The 24,024-nt window shown below is 39.2% G+C and overlaps 1 protein-coding gene across 1 annotated transcript in view; it reads right to left on the bottom strand.

Annotated features, from left to right (window-relative positions):
* trpc5a (transient receptor potential cation channel, subfamily C, member 5a) overlaps window positions 1–24,024 on the bottom strand; it is a 138,441-nt gene that overhangs the window by 45,996 nt on the left and 68,421 nt on the right. Inside the window, exons 3-7 of the mRNA XM_061912664.1 lie at window positions 22,398–22,751; window positions 16,794–16,910; window positions 16,666–16,728; window positions 16,342–16,479; window positions 10,192–10,398 (exon numbers count right to left, since the gene is read on the bottom strand). Coding sequence (XP_061768648.1) covers window positions 10,192–10,398; window positions 16,342–16,479; window positions 16,666–16,728; window positions 16,794–16,910; window positions 22,398–22,751 — 879 coding nt within the window. The remainder of the gene's footprint in view (window positions 1–10,191; window positions 10,399–16,341; window positions 16,480–16,665; window positions 16,729–16,793; window positions 16,911–22,397; window positions 22,752–24,024) is intronic.

Raw genomic sequence — 24,024 nt, forward strand, 5'->3', positions numbered from 1 at the left:
ACTACAGTATACTGCCATTTCTGTATTATAAGGCGCTACTTTTTTCCCATGAGTTGTACCCTGCGCTTTATACAATGCTGCAACTGATTTTCCGATTTTTGCTGGTTGACAAGGTTCACATGTCGGCAATAAATATAGCCTCATCACATTAGAATACATTTGTCAAACGAGTCACGATGGAAACAATGAAATTGTTCACAACAGGTCAAATACATTCACACATTTAGCGTGTTATGGACTCACCCTCATCATGAGAAAGAAACGGAAATGCAAAATGCACAAGATGCGGCTCCAAATCCAAAGACGATCAACCTGGCCATCGAAAAATGAAACATCCGCCACACGTAACTGAAATCCACCACCACCAATGGGCCCTGAAATGTTTTAAAGCCCGAACTTGTTTTTTTCGGTGGCTTCAGCACAGGAAGAGAAAAAGGACCAAGATCTTGCTCAACGAGCTCTCTGTTACGCTACTTTTTGCCATGTTTCAGGCACTGTCTTATGTTAAATATGTAAATGTACACTAGTGCCAGTGTAAATATTTAGAGTCTCAATTTTGCACACTTGCGGCCTAAAGCTTTGTGCGGTAAATATATGTACACAATAAAATTTGTCCAAAATAAGGTGGGTGCAGCGATTCAGCTGTGCCCTATAGCCGAAAAATAACGGTACTTGTCCTAGTATAGTTAATTTGTTTTATCAAACCACCAAACTGAATTAATTGGAACAACAGCTGACATCTCCATCAAGAAGAGTCCAATACCAGATAGCAGCTGAGACCCAGTGGAGAACCCTCAAGCTCTCAGCCTTCGGACAGGAGTTGGAAGAAAAAACTGCTCAGTTGTGAGAAAAAAGTAAAAAAAAAGAGTTTTTATATATTGACAAAAATGCTAAAGGTGTGCAGCAAGGTTCGATGTGTTGATATTGACGTATGGCTTGCTGTGAACTAAATAATTACATTTAAAGGATCATTGCCAAAGCAACATAACCTTTATCGGCTTTCATTTTCTGTTGGAATACTGTGAGGCTTTAAGGTTATCTGCTGTTTGGCTGGTCTAACATTATTGTTTACTGAGCTCATACAGTAACTATCCAGGATTTATGTCGATGAGACAAATCTCAATGAACTAAAATTAGACACTGGTGCGAAACCTCGGCTTTGTCATTAATTTAAAAAAATATATGTTTTTAGTAAATGACAATAAAAAATGAGCTTTGAGTCAAAAATGCCCCACCAAACTGTACTTCAGACACCCTTTATTTAATCTTTCTTTTTTTATTATTTTCTTGTGTTCTCTTCTTCCACCTCGTCGTCAACTTATTTTTTCTCATCCTCCTTTCTTCCTCACTTTTAAATGCCTTCATTTTCCCCCTCTCTTTTATTCTTCCTCCATCCTCCATCCTAGATACTGTATCTCGCTTGGCTCTGGTTTAGTTTTCCTGTTGCTATGACACCAGTATGCTAATGAGGGCTCAGAAACCAAAGCTGCTCTTTCCTCCGCTTCCTCCACTGTCCGTCTGACATAGTCTAAGTTTGAAGCAAAGTTGGTCATGAGGCTGCTATCAACCCGAGTGTGAGGACCCTCAAACGCCCCACGAAACACGGCTTACTTTCAAAAATTCAAAAAAAGAATTCATAAAATTAAATCTGGGCTGCTTGCTATAGTTGACTTCCAAAGACACAGAAGTGATTCCCTGAATTAAAATGTTGCCAGTTCAGCCACACGGACTCATTCTTGCCACAAAGATTCTCATTTGTTTTCCATACCTAACATTTCAGTGATGACGCAAACAAGAGCAGGAGGGGCTAATTTGTCTTTCTTGAACTAAACTTGATTAATAAAAGCATCCATGCGCCATGCGGTGACTCCGGGGAGGTGACTCGGGCAAGGAAATAAGCTCAGTGAAAGGCCCGGCGCTCCGTGGAGGCCCCAAACTCCTTTTTTTATTCAACTCTTAATGGATACTTGTGATGTGCTGTTAACCCGTGGAGGGGAGCATGAAGTGTAGTGAGGTAAAGGCATTCGTATTTCAGCAGCTTGCTGAGTTGGCATGTTTGCGACAAGATATTGATTCTGGAAATACACCAAGTCGCTCTGCAACTCCTGCATGAACGCAACATGTTTATTGGAAAGGCGTCAACATAAAAGTCTATATTGCCTGACCCTTTCTTCAATTCTATTAAACATCCCAACATGTTTACAATTTAGAGCTTTATCTTTTTATTGGAAAAATATGATTAAAACCACTCACAAATATTTAACCCATAACAAAGACAAATAGTCTGGGTGGGTAGATTGATACTAGCGTTTTTCAGTTCTCTTGTATGTGTATTATCACAGATATCGTCATGTGGTCCATTATGGACCACAAAGGAAACAAGCCTTTTGGCTTTTTGTGCCATTCATTTGCATTTTTAAAGCATTACATGGATTTAATTCTTTAAGATGTCAAACTTCTCAATCAATCAACCAATGTGTTTTTGGCTGTGTTATTCATATTGTTGCATTGTTATTATATTCATAATCAGTATTTTTATATTTTTTACAAACTCATGGTTTTTGACATAGGAAAGTTTTGGGCACAAGCCAAAAGCTAATTTTTTTTCTTGCTCCAAGAGTTATATGTAAGAAAAAATACATTTTGATGACATCTTATTTAGTGAGTTTTTTTCATGCTCTTTTCAACAGTGATGTCACATTTTGTGTAGTCTTTTAGCTTTCTTGCTTTTATTTTGCACAATGGACTTTAGTGACAGCAACCAGCTATCTGTTTTGAGTGACTTTCACCACAACATCCCATCCCAGATGATTTAGCGATGCCAGCGGGCTCACCGTGGTTTGTTGTAGACACCAAGGAAGATGCGGGCGGACGTACAGGTCTGGAACTATGCTAGCTTTTATTTTGGTAATAGAAGGCTTTTCTCATCTATATCATGTTAATAACTCCTCTGCAAAGCTGCTTCGAGTTGTAAACAATGGAGGTTTGAGCCTGTTATGGAGTAAACTAAGCTACGAGCTACTTCCGGAACATAATAATGGATCCTAACACTAACTGGTCCATTGCTACACACAGTAGGCAGGCACTGATCCAATTTAAATTATTGTTTAGGAAAATCTGTCTTTATTTTGCCAGAGAACGGTCACGCTACAGTCTCAAATAAGAGCTAACATTGGTAACGTATCTCTTACACATATCTAACCTATTGTTAGTATTTACTGTTATATTCTCTCCTCCATTGCCATAAATAGTAGACACTGACTCGCCATCAAAATTAGCACCTGGGAAAATCCATCTTCATACTGCTGCCAGTTAGTAAAGCATAAAACTGAGAAGTGCTCTGCGCATGTGAAGAGCGACACATTGCATTGCCGCGAAACCAAAAAGTTAGCCAGAAACTTCCTACTTATTAGAATGGAGGTGTGAATAATACCCTGAATTAGGTAATACAACCAATAACAGTGCATTTTTGGTGTTTGAGTCAATACATGTTTAGGGAAACTTATTTAAATTAACTTATATTGTTTTCTGCATGCCATAACCAAACGTTCGACATTGAAATTACAATTTTAACTATAACACAGATCATGATACCCATAGACCACCGCTCTCGTGTGCTCTCTATTACAGTGGTCGTGCAGAAATTATGGCCGTATTTAAAGTTTTAGGCACTCCAGGTGGTCTGGATTGTATCAAATAGTATTACAAACCCTGTTTCCATATGAGTTGGGAAACTGTGTTGGATGTAAATATAAACAAAATACAATGATTTGCAAATCCTTTTCAACCCATATTAAATTGAAAGCACTACAAAGACAAGATATTTGATGTTCAAACTTATAAACTTTATTTTTTTTTCACAAATAATAATTAACTAAGAGTTTCATGGCTGCAACAAGTGCCTAAATAATTGGGAAAGGGCATGTTCACCACTGTGTTACATCACCTTTTCTTTTAACAACACTCAATAAACATTTTGTAACTGAGAAAACTAATTGTTGAAGCTTTGAAAGTGGAATTCTTTACCATTGTTGTTTTATTTAGAACATCAGTCGTTCAACAGTCCGGGATCTCCGCTGTCGTATTTTACGCTTCATAATGCACCACACATTTTCGATGTGGACTGCAGGCGGGCCAGGAAAGTACCCGCACTCTTTTACTATGAAGCCACGCTGTTGTAACACGTGGCTTGGCATTGTTTTGCTGAAATAAGCAGGGACGTCCATGATAATGTTGCTTGGATGACAACATGTGTTGCTCCAAAACCTGTATGGACCATTCAGCATTAATGGTGCCTTCACAGATGTGTAAGTTACCCATGCCTTGGGCACTAATACACCCCCATACCATCACAGATGCTGGCTTTTGAAATGTGCGCCTATAACAATCCGGATGGTTATTTTCCTCTTTGTTCCAGAGGACACCACGTCCACAGTTTCCAAATACAATTTGAAATGTGGACTTGTCAGACCACAGAACACTTTTCCACTTTGCATCAGTCCATTTAAGATGAGCTCGGGCCCAGCGAAGCCGGCGGCGTTTCTGGGTGTTGTTGATAAATGGCTTTCGCTTTGCATAGTAGAGTTTTAACTTGCACTTACAGATGTAGCGACCAAGTGTAGTTACTGACAGTGGTTTTATGACGTGTTCCTGAGCCCATGTGGTGATATCCTTTACACACTGATGTCGGTTTTTGATGCAATACCGCCTGAGGGATCAAAGGTCTGTAATATCATCGCTTACGTGCAGTGATTTCTCCAGATTCTCTGAACCTATTGATGATTTTACAGACCGTAGATGGTGAAATCCCTAAATTCCTTGCAATAGCTCATTGAGAAATGTTGTTCTAAAACTGTTTGACAATTTGCTTACAAAGTGGTGACCCTCGCCCCATCCTTGTTTGTGAATACTTAGCATTTCATGGAAGCTGCTTTTATACCCAATCATGGCACCCGCCTGTTCCTAATTGGCCTGCACACCTGTGGGAGGTTCCAAATAAGTGTTTGATGAGCATTCCCCAACTTTATAAGTATTTATTGCCACCTTCCCCAACTTCTTTGCCACGTGTTGCTGGCATCAAATTCTACAGTTAATGATTATTTGCACAAAAAAAAAGTTTATCAGTTTGAACACAACATATGTTGTCTTTGTAGCATATTCAACTGAATATGGGTTGAAAATTATTTGCAAATCATTGTATTCCATTTATATTTATATCTAACACAATTTCCCAACTCATGGAAACGGGGTTTGTAGTTGCACTCACTCAAACATTAATCAAAGCGGCAGAATATACAGTAAATCAAATATTTTTTTCTAATCAAAATAATCGATTAGTCATAGTGGCCCTAGATATCAGTAATACTGACTGTATTCATTTGATCAATATAAAAATTTGCAGTATAGCTCACCCCTAATGACGAAACATTGAGGTCGGGCCGTAGCTGACTGTGTAAAAACGTGTAATATGTGGATTTGTGTATATTACAGATCATTTCAATGTTACATGAATAATGTCTGCATACTTTTTGACTCGCTATGCAAGGTTTGGGAAAATAACATTTGAGAATTAAGTTTTTTGCAGCATTCGGTGTGTCTTATTAAAAGTGTTGCACAAAGACTTTATTTCCGTCTACAGTAATTTGATTGGCGACTCATCTGACCTCTAAAGTGAGCCGTATGCTAACGCAGACTATACTATGTAGGGCTGGTTGATTCAATTACACTGAAACCTGATGTAATCTGCCAATACCACTTGACAAAGCAATATGCTAAACCAAGGCCTTGCTAGCACAAATTCAATCTTGTGATTTATATGTAAATATGAAGTATGCTTTTGTGTCTCCTCTCCACTTTTTTTAACGGTCCTTTTCATCACTTGTTTGGTGTTTTCACTGAATGGTGTAATCAGCGGGATGAATTTGTTTCGTTGCAACAAACAGCCATTGACGTTCGGGAGAAGGCTGCTTGCTAATTAGGTAATGTAAGCCACAACTTTTTTCTCTGATTGTTTAATTCATCCTCTGAGTTTGCTTCAAGTGTGTAAACGGTGAGCGATGCTGTTGATTCTTGAACACACACACAAGGAGAACATACATGATGAGGCAAGTATGGTCTGGTAGCCAGGAGACACACACTCACTCACACCTGATGAATAGTTCGGCATCTATCAAACGCTTAAAAAAAGATGTATTGAATGATTCCAACACACATTCATTATAGGGGACCTATTATGCAAAACCAACTCTTCTTATTGATACATGTTTTTGTGTATTTGGGATTCGCATAAGTCTCGAAAATTTGAAATCAATTTCTTCCTTCAAACAAGTTGTTCAGAATTTGTTCCATTTGTGACGTTTTACTAAATGGTGACATCAGCAGATTACCCAAATACTGTATGGCAGTGGTTCTCAAATAGGGGTACGCGTACCCCTGGAGGTACTTGAAGGTATGCCAAAGGGTACGTGAGATTTTTTAAAAATATTCTAAAAAAAGCAACAATTCAGAAATCCTACATACACATGCATCCTCCGTGGTTGTTTTCTAATACAAAGTAGTGTAGAGTTCCAACTTATATCTGTCAGTAGACTCCATATGGAAGAGCTAAAAAAATACAACAAAGATGACGGGGAGAAGGCGCAGTCAAAGAGAAGTCACGTAAATAAGACCTCCCACAAAACGGCTCATTTTGAAGAGATGGTCAGAAAGCGGCTTGAAGATGGTCTGTAAAACATAATCTATGCAAACTTTTGACCAAAAAACCACCATTACACCGTATGGAGACCAGAAGAAAGTGTTTTAAATGTAGCAACAAAATCATACTATAACCCGATAAGTTGGATAACAGGTTACAATGTGTGAATTAAAAATAATACAAATGAAAAAGCTCAGACAGGACAACAATAATGAAATCATTTACAGTATAGGTAAAGTCAATGATGTTAAGCAGCAACTTTCTGTTCTGCTAGTTGGTCTGTGGTTGTGTGTGTGATGTTTATCATTCATCCGTGATATGTGCATCGATGGTAGCCTTAATTATTGAAGGTTAAAGGCTCAGTCTGTGTAACCAGAGCATGAATAATGCATACATTGTGCTCTAAACGTGAGCTTGTTGTTATCATAGCGTGTACAATCTCCACTTTCCAAAGTTATCCACTTTTCTGAGTATCCCGCTGTTAGCGGAGAAGCGATTGCATTAATTAAATGATGCGTCTTTCTTCCATAAACAGTGATTTCCTAGTTCCTTTTGTTCCACGGCAGACACAGTGTAACCAGATGTCACGAGAGGAACATCAACTTGCTGTATGAAAAACAATTGCTTAAGATTAAAAGAATAATATGCCGATAATGTTTCTTGTCTGAAAGTGTGTTTTTCTTTTTAAATAGCATGTAAAATGTTAAATAAATGGTGGTGTTTTTGGGGGGCTTAGCACATATTGAATTGATTTTAATTAATTCCGGTTGGCGGGGCTGCTTTGAGATAAGAGCTCACTCGTGTAAGGCAGCATGCTCGTAAGTTGAGGAAAGTTTGTAATATGTAACTGGAGGAGCGATTGCAAAGCAGTCCGTATGGATGTTTACATCGGGGTTCATTCGCCAGAAATTGAGGAGTGGGGCTAGTCGATCCAGAGAGAAAAAGTGACGATTAAAAAAACAAGATGAAGGCACTCGTGTGTGTGTGTGCGTGCGTGTGTGTGTGTGAGTGCGTGTGTGTGTGTGTGTGTTGTATTGATTGCTGACTATATTGCAGATGTGATTTGCATAGATCACATTAGTGGATGCTGACGAGCTCTGCTCTCTCTTTCTCTCTCTCTCTCTCTCTCTCTCTCTCTCACCCCCCCAATAGTAGGTAGTCAGTGGGTGGATCATCTTGGTGGCATTAACAAATGTGAATAATGAAACGTCGCTTTGTATTTAAAGGCATTGAATGTTTCAAACATCCTGCACATCTTTTCATGAAAAGCACGCAGGTGTGTGTGTGTGTGTGTGTGTGTGTGTGTGTGTGTGACACAAGAGCCCATCTCGCGCACACAATCAGAGCATTATGTAATTGTCCCATGAAGCTCCATGATGGTAAAACACGGTGGCAGTTCTTAGCGCAACCCTGCGACCTCCATCACAATGAGTGATGTGCCAGAACACACACGCGCACACACACACACGCACACACGCATGCACGCATGCACGCATGCACGCACACAAAAATAAAAGCAGGTGCGAGCTGCAGGACAGCAAGTGAAAGCAGCAGGTGAAATATAATGTGTATAATGATGTAATATTCCATCACGGTGAGCACAAAGACCAGATTAGCCCTCACTAACAGCTATAAAGACATACAAGCTCAGGGTGTCTGGAGAGGCTAATTAGGTGTCTGTTTACTAACATCTGCCGTTGTCATGGTGACGGCACTAGACTTCCTGCCCGCGTCTTGCTCGCGCGCTGGCGTCTGCCTCGTCTCGTCCTTGCCTGCGCCACACGCGATGCTGATTAAATATGAATATATGTAGCGTGCAGTCTTCCTGCATGCTCTTCCTCACTCCCTTGAGAACTGCATTATTTGATCACGGACCTGAGATTATTTTTGTTATTCTCAAACACTGCCATCAGATTTTAATGGGGCAGGGATTTTACATCTCTTCTATATCTCATTCAGTACATTTGGTCATGTAATTTTTATGTGTTGCTGTTTATCATCATCTAAAAAACCAGCCTCATTCCCTCCACTTGAGATCTTCATCATACTTCTTTACTACCTGCTGAAACTTCGCCCACCATCCTCGTCCCTGTAAGATCTTGCTGCTGCCATCATGTCTTTCTGCTTTCATCTGTCTGGCAGCACGCGTCTGCTGAAGGAAGCCGCAGGCGGTGGCGGCGGCGGTGAGAAACAGACGGACAGAAGAAGAGGTGCCTTGGGTGCCTTCTCACCATGCCGTTAAATCTTGCCTCTTATGCGCTTAATCCCCCAAGCTCTCCGTTTTTCCCTTCCTCCTTCTCTCCCATTAAAGCTCTTTTCTATGTACGGCTGCAGCTTGTTATCTCATTTAGTCCTCTTTCAGCCGTCTATTCTGCTCCTTTCTTTGCAGACGCCTTTCTTCATGCTGTCTGCTACACAAGCAGAAAAATATGTTCTTGTCTCCGGGGTACTACCCGCAAAACCTTTGCTTTCAGTCCAATCTACGTGTCCGTTGGAAGGAACTCATATTCCTGATGGTGTGTTCGAGCTAACACACACGTCTTGTTACCCAATGTGGGTAACAGATTATTGTGTGCAAACAAATCTTTTTGCGTAAGAGACGTTTCTTACCTAGGTAAGAGTTCAGCCGAACTTCCAACTACGACAGCTCTGACAATGGCTGAAGTGTCAGTCAAAACTGTTAGCAGGTAAGAAACAGCTCTGAAAAAAACAAAAAATGTCTGCACACAAGAAGCTTGAACCTATGTTTTATGAAGACATGATAACAGCAATTGATTGATCAGCAATGTGGCTAAACTTGTACACGTGTAACAGGGTCAATTACGTCTTGTAAATAATGTATTTTCAAATATTTTATTATTGTTATAATTACACAAAATATGTAAGTTACATGCAAATACCTGAATATTGTTTGATGTTTTGTCAATGTGGAACCACTGTCTCGTTGTCCCTCCTACTGCAATAATTACTGTGACACCTGTCTTTTTATATGCGTTGAACACGCCCTCCAACTTCCCTTTTTGTCTATGATAACGGGAGAGGTTGGCGTCCATGCGACGACAGAAAATATTTTGTCTTGTTAAGAACCTTAATTCATTTCTTGTTCATTATTATATTTGTGTAGGGGCTCGACGATGGAAGAAAGTTTTTGATGACAATTGTATTCTGTATTATCAGGTATGTTTTCATTTTACTGTGTATGTAAATACGCCCGCCTTTTTGTCTACGATAACGGGAGAGGGGCTCGACGATGGCAGAAAGTTTTTGATGACAATTGTGTTCTGTATTATCAGGTATGTTTTCATTTTACTGTGTATGTAAATACGCCCGCCTTTTTGTCTACGATAACGGGAGAGGGGCTCGACGATGGCAGAAAGTTTTTGATGACAATTGTGTTCTGTATTATCAGTAAAGTGCAGTGGAGAAACCCATGGTGTCGGTCGTCTTCCATTAATCACACACAACGCAGAGGAAAAGACCACCGGTTACACACGCACCTCTTTTTGGTGATATTTGATGGCTAGCTTGAGTTTGGCCAAGTCGTGGCACTGTCTAGGGTCCAGTTCTTCGCTCTGGTCATTGTCCCTGTGGTTCAGGATGGTCTCAAGTTCCCTGGAACTCCTGGCCTGGTCCAGAAGGTCCTTGGCAAAACGTTTACACTGCTGAGACAGTTCCTCATACTCCTGACGGAACTCATTCTCCACCTGCAGAGAAGACATCTTTGTTATCATTGCTGTTTACTCTTGTGCTACTTGCAGTGGTAATTCGTTATTCTAATAAAACCACCATTTTCAGTGACAAGTGATCTAACAAGGTACAATTTTCACAGCAGTAATACGCTGATTATATTTACTAATTAGTCTCAGAATCAGAACTACTTTAATAAGCCCCGAGGGGAAATGTAAGATTTTCAGCACAATCCCATTCAAGAGCAGGCAAACTTTTTTTTTTGTCTTTGTCTTTGTAAATTAATATTTTGTCATTTACCTTGAGACCTAAAGATTTATTTTCTGGTACGAGAAGTAGTCTTGTGTAATAAAGTGGACCTCTAGAAGCCCCCAAAGAGCTCATAAAAATTATTAATTGAATTTTCTTCTATTTAAAACATAGATTTATATTTTGTCGCATTTGTGCATTTAAAAATACATATAAACGCTTAACGCATGATTGTGTTTTGACAGCTACCCCCTCCCTTCTCATGCAACACATGGACAATTTCATGTTACTGCGTAAGACCAAAACAAACTTTTTGGCGCGGTTTTAAGGTTTTTCTAAAAATGAAGCAGCGTTACTGTTATGTTCCGGTCATTTATAGCGACGGTCATGTTACCAAAATGGGAAAGGCTTAAAGCAGCAGAAGCAGGTAAGAGTCTTTAATTAATGCAATATAAGTGCAACAGGGAAGTGCACAAAAACATATTCAAGCAGAATAATAAAAGTAACATTTAGCAATGCTTAGCATACAGCCAACACATTACCAAAGCAATAGCAAAACAAAAGTAAATTGTCGTGCAGAGCGAGCAATCAACCTGCTCTGAGTGAATGGAGAGACGGTTGCAAAACAGGTCATGATTAGTGTAGACAATAGGTAGGAACACCAATCACTAAATGAAGGCAGGTGCGGAGAACTGCGCCAAATGAACCAGAAAGTAAACATAGAAAGGAGCGCTGAAACAGAAATAGCCCTAAAAAATAGGAAACCTATCGCAAATACGAAGAGGAGTGGAGAATAGAAACAGTTTTTTTGTTTTATTCCATTTTTTTGCAGTGACACAGAAAGTAGACCTGTCCACGACAATGGTGGAGACGCAGAGAATACATGTAGAGTAGGGATGTAACAATATGAAAATGTCATATCATGGATTCGCAGTTATTGTGACCAAAATTATCACGGTAATCATTATTATCAGGGTATTGTGTAATGTGCTCAAAAAGTACTTATACGCATACTGAGATCTTTTGACAAAGTTGTTTTTTTAAATAACTAAAATAAATAGACACACAGTTAGAAAACCCTCTATTTTGCATGTTTTGTTTTCTTCAATGACAATGTTTTAGTATTTTGTATCTGTTGTTATGGCTAAGCTTTTATTGTTTTGAATATTGGTTTGTAGAGTAACAAAGATGCAATTAAATGAAAAGTGCATAACAAATAAAGCATATTATTATTGTTTATTATTTCTGGCAGGCGTTGGGGCACCCTACTCTGTTGAATTGTCCTTGCAAGCACAGTAAAAAAAAACTCTGTCTCATATTCCTCTCTGATTATAGAATGATCACTGTGTTCTAAAAGATCCAATCCAATCCAATCCACTTTATTTATATAACACATTTAAACAACAATAACGTTTCCAAAGTGCTGCACAGCCATGTTAAAAACAATATTAAAAATACAATATTATGCTCCACCAATGACTGAATAAAAACAAAAAATAAATAAATATAAAACCAATATAAAAAACAATATAAAAATAAATGATTAAAACAAATTTTAGAGGGTAAAATCAAGTAAAACAGTAAAACAGAAATCAAAGTGTATAAAAAACACAGAGGACAACAGAGGACAGAGGACCACACAACTCACGTAGTGTTAAAAGCCAAAGAATAAAAGTGTGTCTTAAGACGAGACTTAAAAGAGTCCACTGTGGAAGCAGTTTGAACATGGAGTGGCAGAGTGTTCCAGAGCTTAGGGCCGACCACAGAGAAGGCCCTGTCTCCCCTGGTCTTAAGTCTGGTCTTGGCCACCACGAGCTGGAACCGGACCTCAGAGCATGTGCAGGAATGTACATTTGGATGAGGTCCGAAATATACTGAGGTGCCAGTCCATGTAAAGATTTAAAAACAAACAGCAATGTTTTAAAATCAATTCTAAAATGAACAGGGAGCCAGTGCAAACTCTGAAGAATTGGGGTTATATGCTGGCGTTTCCTGCTCCCTGTTAAAAGTCGTGCTGCCGCGTTCTGGACTAACTGCAACCAAGAGAGAGTTTTTTTGGCTAATGCCAGCATAAAGTGTATTGCAGTAGTCCAGGCGACTTGAAATAAAAGCATGCACGACTTGTTCAAAAAGGTTAAAAGATAAAAACGGTTTAACCTTTACTAAAAGAGCAGTGCTTCGAAGCGCCCAAAATGGTAAATTATTTTAAATGTAGATTAATGTTCATATTAGGGCTGGGCGATAAAACCATATCAATATATAATATAAACAGATCATGGCAGTTACCCAAGACAAGCAGAGGATAGAAAGAGTTTTTTTTTCAGTGACACGGAATGTAGACCTGTCCACTACAATGGTGGAGACACTGAAAATACATGTAGAGTAGAGATGTACTGATATAAAAATGTCATATCACGTATTCCCAGTTTTTGTAACCAAAATTATCACGGTTATCATTATCGTGGTATTGTTGAATGCAGTGGCGGCCGCGTGTTTCCCACCTTTGCCTTCAGTAATGTCCGACTTCAATGATTAACTCTCAAAATACCATAATTGATGAGAAATACTATACAGAAACACATTTACGCAATATTGGGCATTGTATAAAACGGGTTATTTTCTGGCGAATTTAATTATCAATAAACCCGCATCAGCAATTAAAACATATCTTATGTGGTACTGTCAAAATTTTAAATTGAAAAAAAAAACCATATTAAACGTGGAAAAAATAAGAAAATAGAATATCTGAACTCACAATTCATCGCCGGGAACCCTGTGCTCGCTTCCGGGATTGGCCGACATCGTCTCACAAGATGTAGTTTCTCTTTAAATATCCTTCTTGAAAATGGCCTTGCAAATGTATGTTTTGTCTTGTCTAATCATAAAAAATGCAGACGAGGCGTGTTGGCTAAATTACATAAAGTTTACTCCACTGCGTGACCATCAATAACATCAAGCTCCCGGCATGTCGACCTAAACGAGGCCACTGCGCATGCTCTTCAGTACTGTGGCATGCTGGGTAATGGAATTCTTATGTTACCTGGCTCATAACATCACTATATATCTGCCTTAGGCCATCTAGAAGGCTTTACTGACAACAACTCGTGATCTGATTGGCTATCGCAACTGTCTGTCACTGTATGTCCCCGTTCAGCGCTCATACGCTCATATCGCTGAGTCTGAAGGCCTCTGGCAGATTTCGAAGCGCATGGCAACATAAGATAGCTGAATTCTGATTGGATAAAAAGTCTAGAACCTAAGAACATCAGCACTGGAAGGAGCATAATATGACATGAAGAGAATATGAATACTTTTATATATTTAGAGAAAGTAAATAAAAAATTACTTTTATCTTCAATTATGATTATGATTTCTGGTTGTGTTAGGCCAGCAGAGAAGGCCTTGCTGGCGTTACGGTACACCACTGGTTGAATGTGCTCAAAGAGTACTTACCTGCATACTGAGATCCTTTGATCAAGTTATTATTTTTTAAATAACTAAAATGAAAAGACACACTGTTAGAAAACCCACTATTTTGCATCTTTTGTGTTTGCTTCGATGACAGTGTTTTAGATTTAGTATTATCGTTTTTTATCCGGCTACTCCGGCTTCCTCCCACTTCCAAAGACATGCACCTGGGGATAGGTTGATTGGCAACACTAAATGGTCCCTAGTGTGTGAATGTGAGTGTGAATGTTGTCTGCCTATCTGTGTTGGCCCTGTGATGAGGAGGCGACTTGTCCAGGGTGTACGCCGCCTTCCGTCCGATTGTAGCTGAAATAGGCACCAGCACCCCCCGCGACCCCAATGGGAATAAGCGGTAGAAAATGGATGGATGGATGGAAAATAAAAAGACACACTGTTAGAAAACCCACTATTTTGCATCTTTTGTGTTTTCTTCGATGACAGTGTTTTAGTTTTAGTATTATCGGTTTTTATTGGCTAAGTTTTTATTGTTTTGAGATATTGTTTTTTTACTGTAACACGTTAGAATGTATTTAAATGAAAACCGCATAACAAATAAAATATATTATTCTTATTTATTATTTCTGGCAGGTGTTGTGGCATCCTACTCTGCTCAGCTCTCCATGAAAGCGCAGTAAAAACACCTCTCTCATATTCCTCTGAGTATAGAATGATCACTCTGTTCAAAGAGAGCGCAGTTTCAAACCACTTAAAATGGTAAATTATAATAAATGTTGATTAATGTTCCTATTAGGGCTGCGCGATAAAACGATATCATTATATATCTTGCAATAGACACATAATTTAGTTCCCCTTCTATGTTGGAATAAACCAGAAGTTGCAAAGCAAGGTTGTTTGAATGAACGAAGGCACTTTCTGGTAACCGACTAACGCAGAAAGGGATCACTGATTAGTGGGAGTTATATGCCAACATTCAATTAGGTAATAGTATCAATTAAAGCTGCAAGCAGCGTTGGTCAGGTCCGCTTTGACTGCTGCCCCCTCAACCCAAGCCCTGATCTTAGTCAGACCTACATAGAAGTTTTTGTTTCATGTTTCTACGACATTCCTAACAGAAGTTACAAGCAGTTTTGTCTGTGTTTTTTCTAGGGGGCGCTAGAGCCCAATTTAGATTTCTGTTTTTTTTTGTATTAGATGTTAATTTTTGCCAGTCCTGATTTGTGTGTCGAGTTTGGTGAGTTTTGAAGCATTTGAAGGGGGTCAAATTACAGCTCAAAGAGGCAAAAATAGCATTTTTTGCGAACATTTTGTTTTGAAGGGGTTTTTGCCAACTTCCTGTTGATTTTTGCCCGAGAATGTAAAATTATGAGATCTAGGTCTAAGTCAGTCCTACATAGAGGTTTTTGTTTCATGTCTCTACGACATTACAAACGGAAGTTGCAAGCAGTCTGTTTTTTTTTTTTCCTAGGGGGCGCTAGAGCGCATTTTTGATTTTTGGGATTTAGTTTTTTTAATAGATGGCAATTTTCGCAGGTCCTGATGTGTGTGTCAAATATGGTGAGTTATGAAGCATGTTAAGTGGGTCAAATTACAGCTCAAAGAGGTGGCGGAAAGAAAGAATAATAATAAGAATAAAACCTTACAGTTTCAATAGGGTCCTTTGGCCCATTGCAAAAGGACTCCAAAGGAGTCCTTTTGCAATGGGCCTGGCGGACCCTAACTATCAAGTTTGGTTGTGCCGTCTTGTTGTCTTGTGGTTGATATTTCTGCATAGAGCGAGAAGAGAAACTTAATATCCAGTGTAGCCATTCACCCGAGAACAGTTGTAAATTCCTGGCACTAAATCTGCAAAAATTATATCTTCACAGATTTCTCTATTTTTACATTTTCACACTTTTGTTACATTTTTTATTAGCATTTCTTACATATTTCTTACTTTTGCACCTTAATTTAAAACGTTTTTTGTTAAGTTTTCATTGTGATATTATAATGTTGTTTACATTGAGTGTTTTCCATTGTTGTGTTGACATTTCCTTTCTTTCTGCCTTGATAGCTGAGGGGATTATAATCAAATGAAGGCAATATTTTAAATAAAAATGTTTACATTTAATATAGTTTTCTCCTGGTCCTGGTCAATAATTATCAGTATCGACCGATATAAAACACTTATACTGTATTGCGATAGTCTTAAGCTGTATCGCCCAGTGGTTAGTCTACACTTAGCGGTTCCTCTCTGTTGAAAAGGACACCCTACAAGAGAGAGAACCAAAACAATGGACACGCACCTTGCTGAGCTCTTTGAGTTCCCAGCCCAATCTGAAGGCCGTCAGGATCGGATCCTCGCTGGACAGTGCAATGAGTGAGGGTGACGCCAAAGCCTTGTAAATGTTAAGTCGAGACCGTGAGTGCCGTAGGCTGTCCACCTGCAATGGACAAGGAGGTTTTTTGTGTAGGTTTATTGTGGAACCCCAGGGACAAAAGTGTTTGAAGTGGAAGAACTATAGGTCCAACATCAGTAAGTGGTAGTAGTGTCATGGCCAACCGTCCCTCTATTCACAGTATATCTACATAGTATGTCTACATAGTGTACTTTGAGGTGAGCTGCCTACCTCTGAACTGGAGACACACTCCACACAGTCACAGCGGATCTGGTGCGGTCTGGGGATGGTGACCTGCAAGAGTGGTGTTGTCAAACACAGCCAGCAGGAGGACTGAGAAGTTGCATGAGAGTTGTTACCTTCCTCTGCACCAACAGCTTGATGATCTCGTAGTTGTTGGTGTGAGCAGCAAGCATGATTGGAGTTATGTCGGGGGTGAACTCAGAAAACTGACTGTCCATCATCAGAGAAGGAACCTGGTGAAGACATTCCAAGAGGATTATCGACGCCAGAGTGTGTCCGGTCTGTAGGTGGGAAAATGGAGTGTGACAAGCAGAGAGAGACGACACACGTGGACTCTTTCATCTCTCTGAGGGAGAGCCAAGCCCCCCACTTCTCGTCTTATTGCCACTCGGTCCATCGCCTCCTCCTCCTGCCCCACTTTCCCAGCGCTCCCCATGTCTGGATCCACGTCCTCCTCTTCACACTCCCTCTTCATCTCATCTTTGCGGCTTTCTTCCTCCCCCCTCTCCTCAGCTAACCTTCACTTTCCGTCAGCCCCCTCTTCTCCGTCGCTTGTCTCCCTGCCATCTCTCTGCTGACAAATCACTCTTTCCTTATCTCATCTCTCACTTTTCTCTGGATGTGATAAGAAGTGTTAGAACAGCTGCCCCGGTGGGCACCAACACACACACACACACACACACACACACACACACACACACACACACACACACACACACACACACACACACGCACGCACGCACGCATTCAGTCCCTTGACAGTAAAGTACAGAAAGTTGTTTTTTGTTCATCACATTAGCCGCAAAAATAGATGCTCATTTGCATTAACACACACAGCATACTGGTACACAAACACTTCTCACATCAAAGAAGAGCATGAGTGCCTTCCCTCATCTACAAGTCTCTCTCTCGCTTTCTCTCTCTCTCTCTCTCTCTCTCTTTCCTCATTTCTTATTCCTCCTCTCTCTGTCTGGCTTCCCTCCATCCATCCGTGTCTCATCATCGACATTTACAGTGGTTTGGATTGCTCATTTTTTAATCAAGCTTTCCATGTTTTACCAAATTCCGCCGCCTACTTGTCTTTCCCAACCCTGTCCTTGTCTTCTTTGTTGCCAAAGAAAATCATTAATTAATATGGCAGTTTTTGTCAAGGACTTTTGATAGTTTAGTACGGGACAGCTTCAGTTTGTCCCCAAAGTCAATAACTATACATTTTTGCAATTTTCCTGTATTACCCAGCATAAGTAATGTGAAGTAAATACAATTTATATTGCAATTTTTTTCAGGAGTCTCAAAGCGCTTTACATTGTGAAACCCATTATTTACATTTTAAGCAACATTTAATACAGTATGAGTGGTAATGGGAGCAAGGTGGATAAAGTGTCTTGCCCAAGGACACAACAGCAGTGACTAGAATGTTGGAAGCTGGATTCAAACCAGGAACCCCAGAGTTTCTGGCCGGCTACTCTACCGTATGAGCCATGCCACCCAAGAATAAAGTTGATTTAGTGAAAAGTTATGGTTCATGTAAACAAGTAATGAAAATCATTTTGCGGTTATGAAACACCTAATTGGGAGTCCTGGCATATGTATGTACCCCAGTATTACATCATATGAATATGTTCTTCATAAAATTCAAATCCCTACCAGAATGGTAGTATTTTCTCACAGTAATCTAAAAAACTTTAAAGAAGCCATAAAATTGATCAAATACAGGTTCTGATCTGCTAAATACACAAAACTGAAAAGTCAACATAATGTAACAAAAAAAGAAAGCGTTTTGTGATTCGGGTCTAGCTCGGCGCAAATAAACATCCCATATATTTCTTTGATTATATGCGAACAGAGATCTCCGATGTTCAATCATCTGGCTGGGGCACTCAAGGACATTAATTGGAAAAAGGTGGGTGCCATTCCCAAGCAAGGATGGGGTGAGGGTCACTACTTTGTGAACAAATGCGTGAGCAATTTGTTCAACAGTTTAAGAACAACATTTCTCAATGAGCTATTGCAAGGAATTTAGGGATTTGTCCATCTACGGTCCGTAATATCCTCAAAAGGTTCAGAGAATTAGGGAAAATCACTGCATGTAAGCAACAAAGTCGAAAACCAACATTGAATCCCCATGACCTTTGATCACTCAGGCGGTACTGCATCAACAAGCAACATCATTGTGTAAAGGATATCACCACATGGGCTCAGGTACACTTCAGAAAACCACTGTCAGTCGCTTCATCTGTATGTGCAAGTTAAAACTCCACTATGCAAAGCCAAAGCCATTAATCAACAACACCAAGAAACACTTCCCTGAGCCCGAGCTGATCTAACATGGATTGAGGCAAAGTAGAAAAGGGTTCTGTGGTCTGACGAGTCCACGTTTCAAATTGTTTTTGGAAACTGTGGACGTCGTGTCCTCCAGATCAAAGAGGAAAAGAACCATTCAGACTGTCCTAGGCGCAAAGTTCAAAAGCCAGCATTTGTGACAGTATGGGGGTGTATTAGTGCCCAAGGTATGGGTAGTTTACACATCTGTGAAGGCACCATTAACGCTGAAATGTACATACAGGGTTTGGAGCAAGACATGTTGCCATCAAAGCAACGGAATCATGCTTATTTCAGCGAGACAATACAAAGCCACATGTTACAACAGCGTTGCTTCATAGTAAAAGAGAGCGGGTACTAGACTGGCCTGCCGGTAGTCCAGACCTGTCTCCCATTGAAAATGTGTGGCGCATTATGAGGCGTATAATACGAAAACGGAGACCCTGGACTGTTGAACAACTTAAGCTGTACCATAATTTTTGTCACCACATGACCACAGATGGAGAAATACTATACAGAAACACACTTGTGCACTACTCTACATTGAATCACCTCAACAGTGTACAAAACGGGCTAAGTGCCAATTCTTAATCCTTAGTGCCATTCCATGTTTTGTTTGTTTTGTTATTGTCAATAGTGTGGTGTGTGTGTTTTTAAAAAAAAAAAGTGTGTGCAGCATTTTGTGTTTTCTACTTGCCTGTGTATGAAAAGTGATGTCTATATTAATAAAGTTAGATTTGATTGTGTTTGATAAGTAACTCCTCTGATGAAAAAGTGTGTGCACCACTGGTGTAACTACACGATTCATTAAATCCAAGTCTGTGAAATGCTCTCAAGATGCCACTAAAATCCCACTGTCCCTTCAAAGTTTTTCGGAAAACTATGTAAGTTTATCGAATTGTATCGTTGGCCGAATGTTGTAATATGAACTAAATATTGTGCATTGAATCATATTGTCAGATGACAGATCAGATGCACACATCATGCTCGAAGCCATTGAAGGGAATCTCACAGTTTTATTATCATTTTTGTTATGACACCTGGGTCACATTATAGCAATAGTTGTCAGGATCCCAAAATGCACACGGCAGCAGGAGACAGCATGCAGGTAAAAAGGTATTTAATTTTATGAAAAAAAATAAAGACGAGTGCAGCAGAAGGTGCACTGAAGCGTAAGGAAAGCAATGCAGCACAAAAACAAATCCAAACAGTCCTAAGTAAACTTAACAAATTACCTACGTAAAGCCTTCAAGGGAAAATAAAACACAAACACATCAACAAAACACAATGTTCCAACTAAAACAGAAGCACCAGCTGAATTTAAATTTACTAGACTATAAAGGCAGGTTTGCTGGCAGACAAAGTAAAGGTGCCTCAATGCCAACGTAACAGAAAGAGGAACTAGAAAAAAAGGGCGCTGGACAGGATCTAAACGTAGGAAAGCACCAACACAAGTAATAAACTGTCAAGCAGGGCGTGACAATTGTAAGATTTCTCATTCTTTTGTTCCACTTCAAAGACATTTGAAAATATTATTTCTGTCATTGTTCATGGGAGGTCCTGGAAGAACAATAGACGAGGGACTATTTAAATAGAAATGAATAGAAAGAAAGAATTTAATCCATCAAATCAAAAACATGGCATGCTCACTCAATGGATATTGACCCATGAAAAGACAAGTCGAAAGAAAAGTCAACTAAATTAATGTGATAACTCTTCCCGCGAGCTGACAAATGACAGCCAGAGAAGGAGCGTTGTTGATGGTGTCAGGCATTAGCGGGAGGAACCAGGGCAGAGAGACAACTCGCCCTGGCCAGTCAGGCTCGCTTCCTTTTGTAAAATTGCAGCGTTTGGTTGTGTGAAATGGTGTTATTTACAGTAGAAATTAGATCCAATTTTAGTGTGAATTTAAATTAAGATTTTTTTGTGTGCGGCTTTTTTGTGAATAGATGTGCAGCTATCGATTGTAATTGAGTCATCTATTTATTAGTATGTTCAAATAATCGAGTAATCAGATATAAAAAAAAACATTATAGCCTCAATGCAGATTTTAGGGAACATAGTTTAAATAAGCAACGATTTTCCTGTTTCTCGTAACCTTTTCTAACAAATGCACATCATCAACATTAAAATTGCACTTGTAAAATGTCTGCATTAATAAAAAGTAAAAATAAAAACAAAATTAAACCCTAGAAACATAGATGAGGGCACTCAAACTCCACCGATCTCATGTGCGCTTTATGGCAGCACCTGAGCAGAAAACTATGCCTGTGTATTAGGGCTGCGAATCTTTGGGTGTCCCACGATTCGATTCAATATCGGTTCTTGGGGTCACGATTCGAGAATGTATCGACTTTTTTTATTTGATTCTCGATTAAAAAACGATATTTTTCCGATTCAAAACGATTCTGTATTCATTCAATACATAGGATTTCAGCAGGATCTACCCCAGTCTGCTGACATGCTAGCAGAGTAGTAGATTTTTTTTTTCAAAAAGCTTTTATAATTGTAAAGGACAATGTTTTATCAACTGATTGCAATAATGTAAATTTTTTTAACTATTAAACGAACCAAAAATATGACTTATTTTATTTTTGTGAAAATATTGGACACAGTGTGTTGTCAAGCTTATGAGATGTGATGCAAGTGTAAGCCACTGTGACACTATTGTTCTTTTTTTTATTTTTATAAACGTCTAATGATAATGTCAATCAGGGATTTTTAATCACTTCTACGCTGAAATTATAACTAATATTGATACTGTTGTTGATAATATTCATTTTTGTTTTACCACTTTTGGTTTGTTCTGTGTCTTGTTTGTCTCCTCTCAATTGCTCTGTTTATTGCAGTTCTGAGTGTTGCTGGGTCAGGTTTGGTTTTGAAATTGGATTGCATTGTTATGGTATTGCTGTGTAGTGGATTGCTGGATTGATAAAAAAAAAAAAAAATCGATTTTTTAAAAATGAGAATCGATTCTGAATCGCACAACGTATTCAATTCGATTCGTATTCAAATCGATTTTTTCCCACACCCCTATTGTGTATGTAAAGTTCCAGTTACACCATGTGGTCTAGATTTGATACAGTATCTGATATTAGTTACACTCATTAAACGAATACTCGAAGCAACGGAAAATAAATCAAAACTTGTTTTCTAATTGTATTAATCGATTTTATAGATTAATTGTTGCAGCTCTAACTGTGATGCAAACCCATCTTGTCTAAAAGAGAATATCAGCCTTCGCCGGAATATTGTGTGCGTGTAAATGTGGTCAATGAGATGAGTAACTGTAGCTTCTAACACTTTGTGTCAACACCATCATTAATTGTCAAACATGCGCACATGCAATTTATAGTAACCACAAGAGACTTGATATAAATGTAACTTATAGTGCACACCTGTTTCTCACCGCTCGGCCTTCTGTGTGACAGCAGCAGCTCCACGGCGCCCACCACCTCCTTTCTGATGGCGTAGAGCAAGGCATCGCCGGTATGGATGCCATGGTCCAGCAAGAGCTCCATGATCTCCAGGTTCTCGTTCTCGATGGCGATGAGTAGAGCGCTGCGGCCCAGCGGGTCCAGACAGTTGACGTCCATGTTGTAGTAGACCTCCGCCTCACGGAGAGCGTGTTTGACACCTGCATAGTCGCCCTTCTCCACCGCCGTGAGGTAGGCCCGCTCCTCCGCCGACAACTCCACTTCGGCCCGCACGATCTGCAGCGGGATGCGGTCGCGGTATGGCGAGTACGTCGCCTTGGCAGCACAAAAAGTGTCATTATGGATGTAAATCTTACAGCAACTCACAATTCAATTTGAATCCTATTGTTTGGGTTACGATTCAAGTCAAAAATAATTTTCGATTCAAACCGATTGCGCACTGCAGTCGTCTCCTCCTTTTTTTTTTTCTTTTTTTTTTAGCAAATTCTATACTGCTGTAGTACCGTATTTTTCGGAGTATAAGTCGCTCCGGAGAGTAATTCGCACCTGCTGAAAATGCAAAATAAAGAAGGAAAAAAACTTATATACGTCGCACTGGAGTATTAGTGGCATTTTTGGGAGAAGTTAATTTGATAAAACCCAACACCAAGAATAGACATTTGAAAGGCAATTTAAAATAAATAAAGAATAGTGAAGAACAGGCTGAATAAGTGTACGTTATATGACGCATAAATAACCAACTGAGAAGGTGCCTGGTATGTTAACGTAACATATTATGATAAGAGTCATTCAAATAACTATAACATATAGAACATGCTATACCTTTACCAAACAATCTGTCACTCCTAATCGATAAATGCCATGAAATCTTATACGTCTTAGTCTCTTACGTGAATGAGATAAACAATATTATTTGATATTTAACGGTAATGTGTTAATTTTTTCCCACTTAAGTCGCTCCTGAGTATTAGCCGCGCCCCTGGCCAAACTAGGACACAAACTGCGACTTATAGTCCGAAAAATATGTTATTAGCCACGAGAGGAGACTAAACCTATTGTGGTCACTGATTGGCTCAGCCTCAGCATTACTATATTGGATTAAAAAAGTGTAAATGCGACTAAAGGGTTTAATTTCATATCTAGAAGGCTCTCATAATGTTGAAACCTGTATTTAGTATTTACTTTTTTATACACAAGCTGTCAATATCTCTCATTTAATCGTCAGTATTACTTTTTTTCTACATTTTCTACTGCCTAGTTTCTCTTGTTATATTCTTATTTTTACTGTTATATTTGTATTCGTATTGTTATATTTTATTTTTCATTTCCATTTGTACCTCCATTTACTTTTTCAAATTCTATATCAATTCTGTACACTGCTGCTTGAATTTAAATTTTCCTGGGGAATCAATAAAATACTATCTATCTATTCATCTAGCTAATATATTTAACTGACAATTAATGATTCCGACATTGTGGAAATGTGTTTATCACGGTCATGTCCAGAACCAATTACCGTATTTTTCGGACTATAAGGTGCGACTTATACTCAGGAGCGACTTATGTGTGAAATTATTAACACATAACC

Source organism: Nerophis ophidion, linkage group LG10 (genome assembly GCF_033978795.1).
Source record: "Nerophis ophidion isolate RoL-2023_Sa linkage group LG10, RoL_Noph_v1.0, whole genome shotgun sequence".
In the NCBI taxonomy this organism is placed as follows: Eukaryota; Metazoa; Chordata; class Actinopteri; order Syngnathiformes; family Syngnathidae; genus Nerophis; species Nerophis ophidion.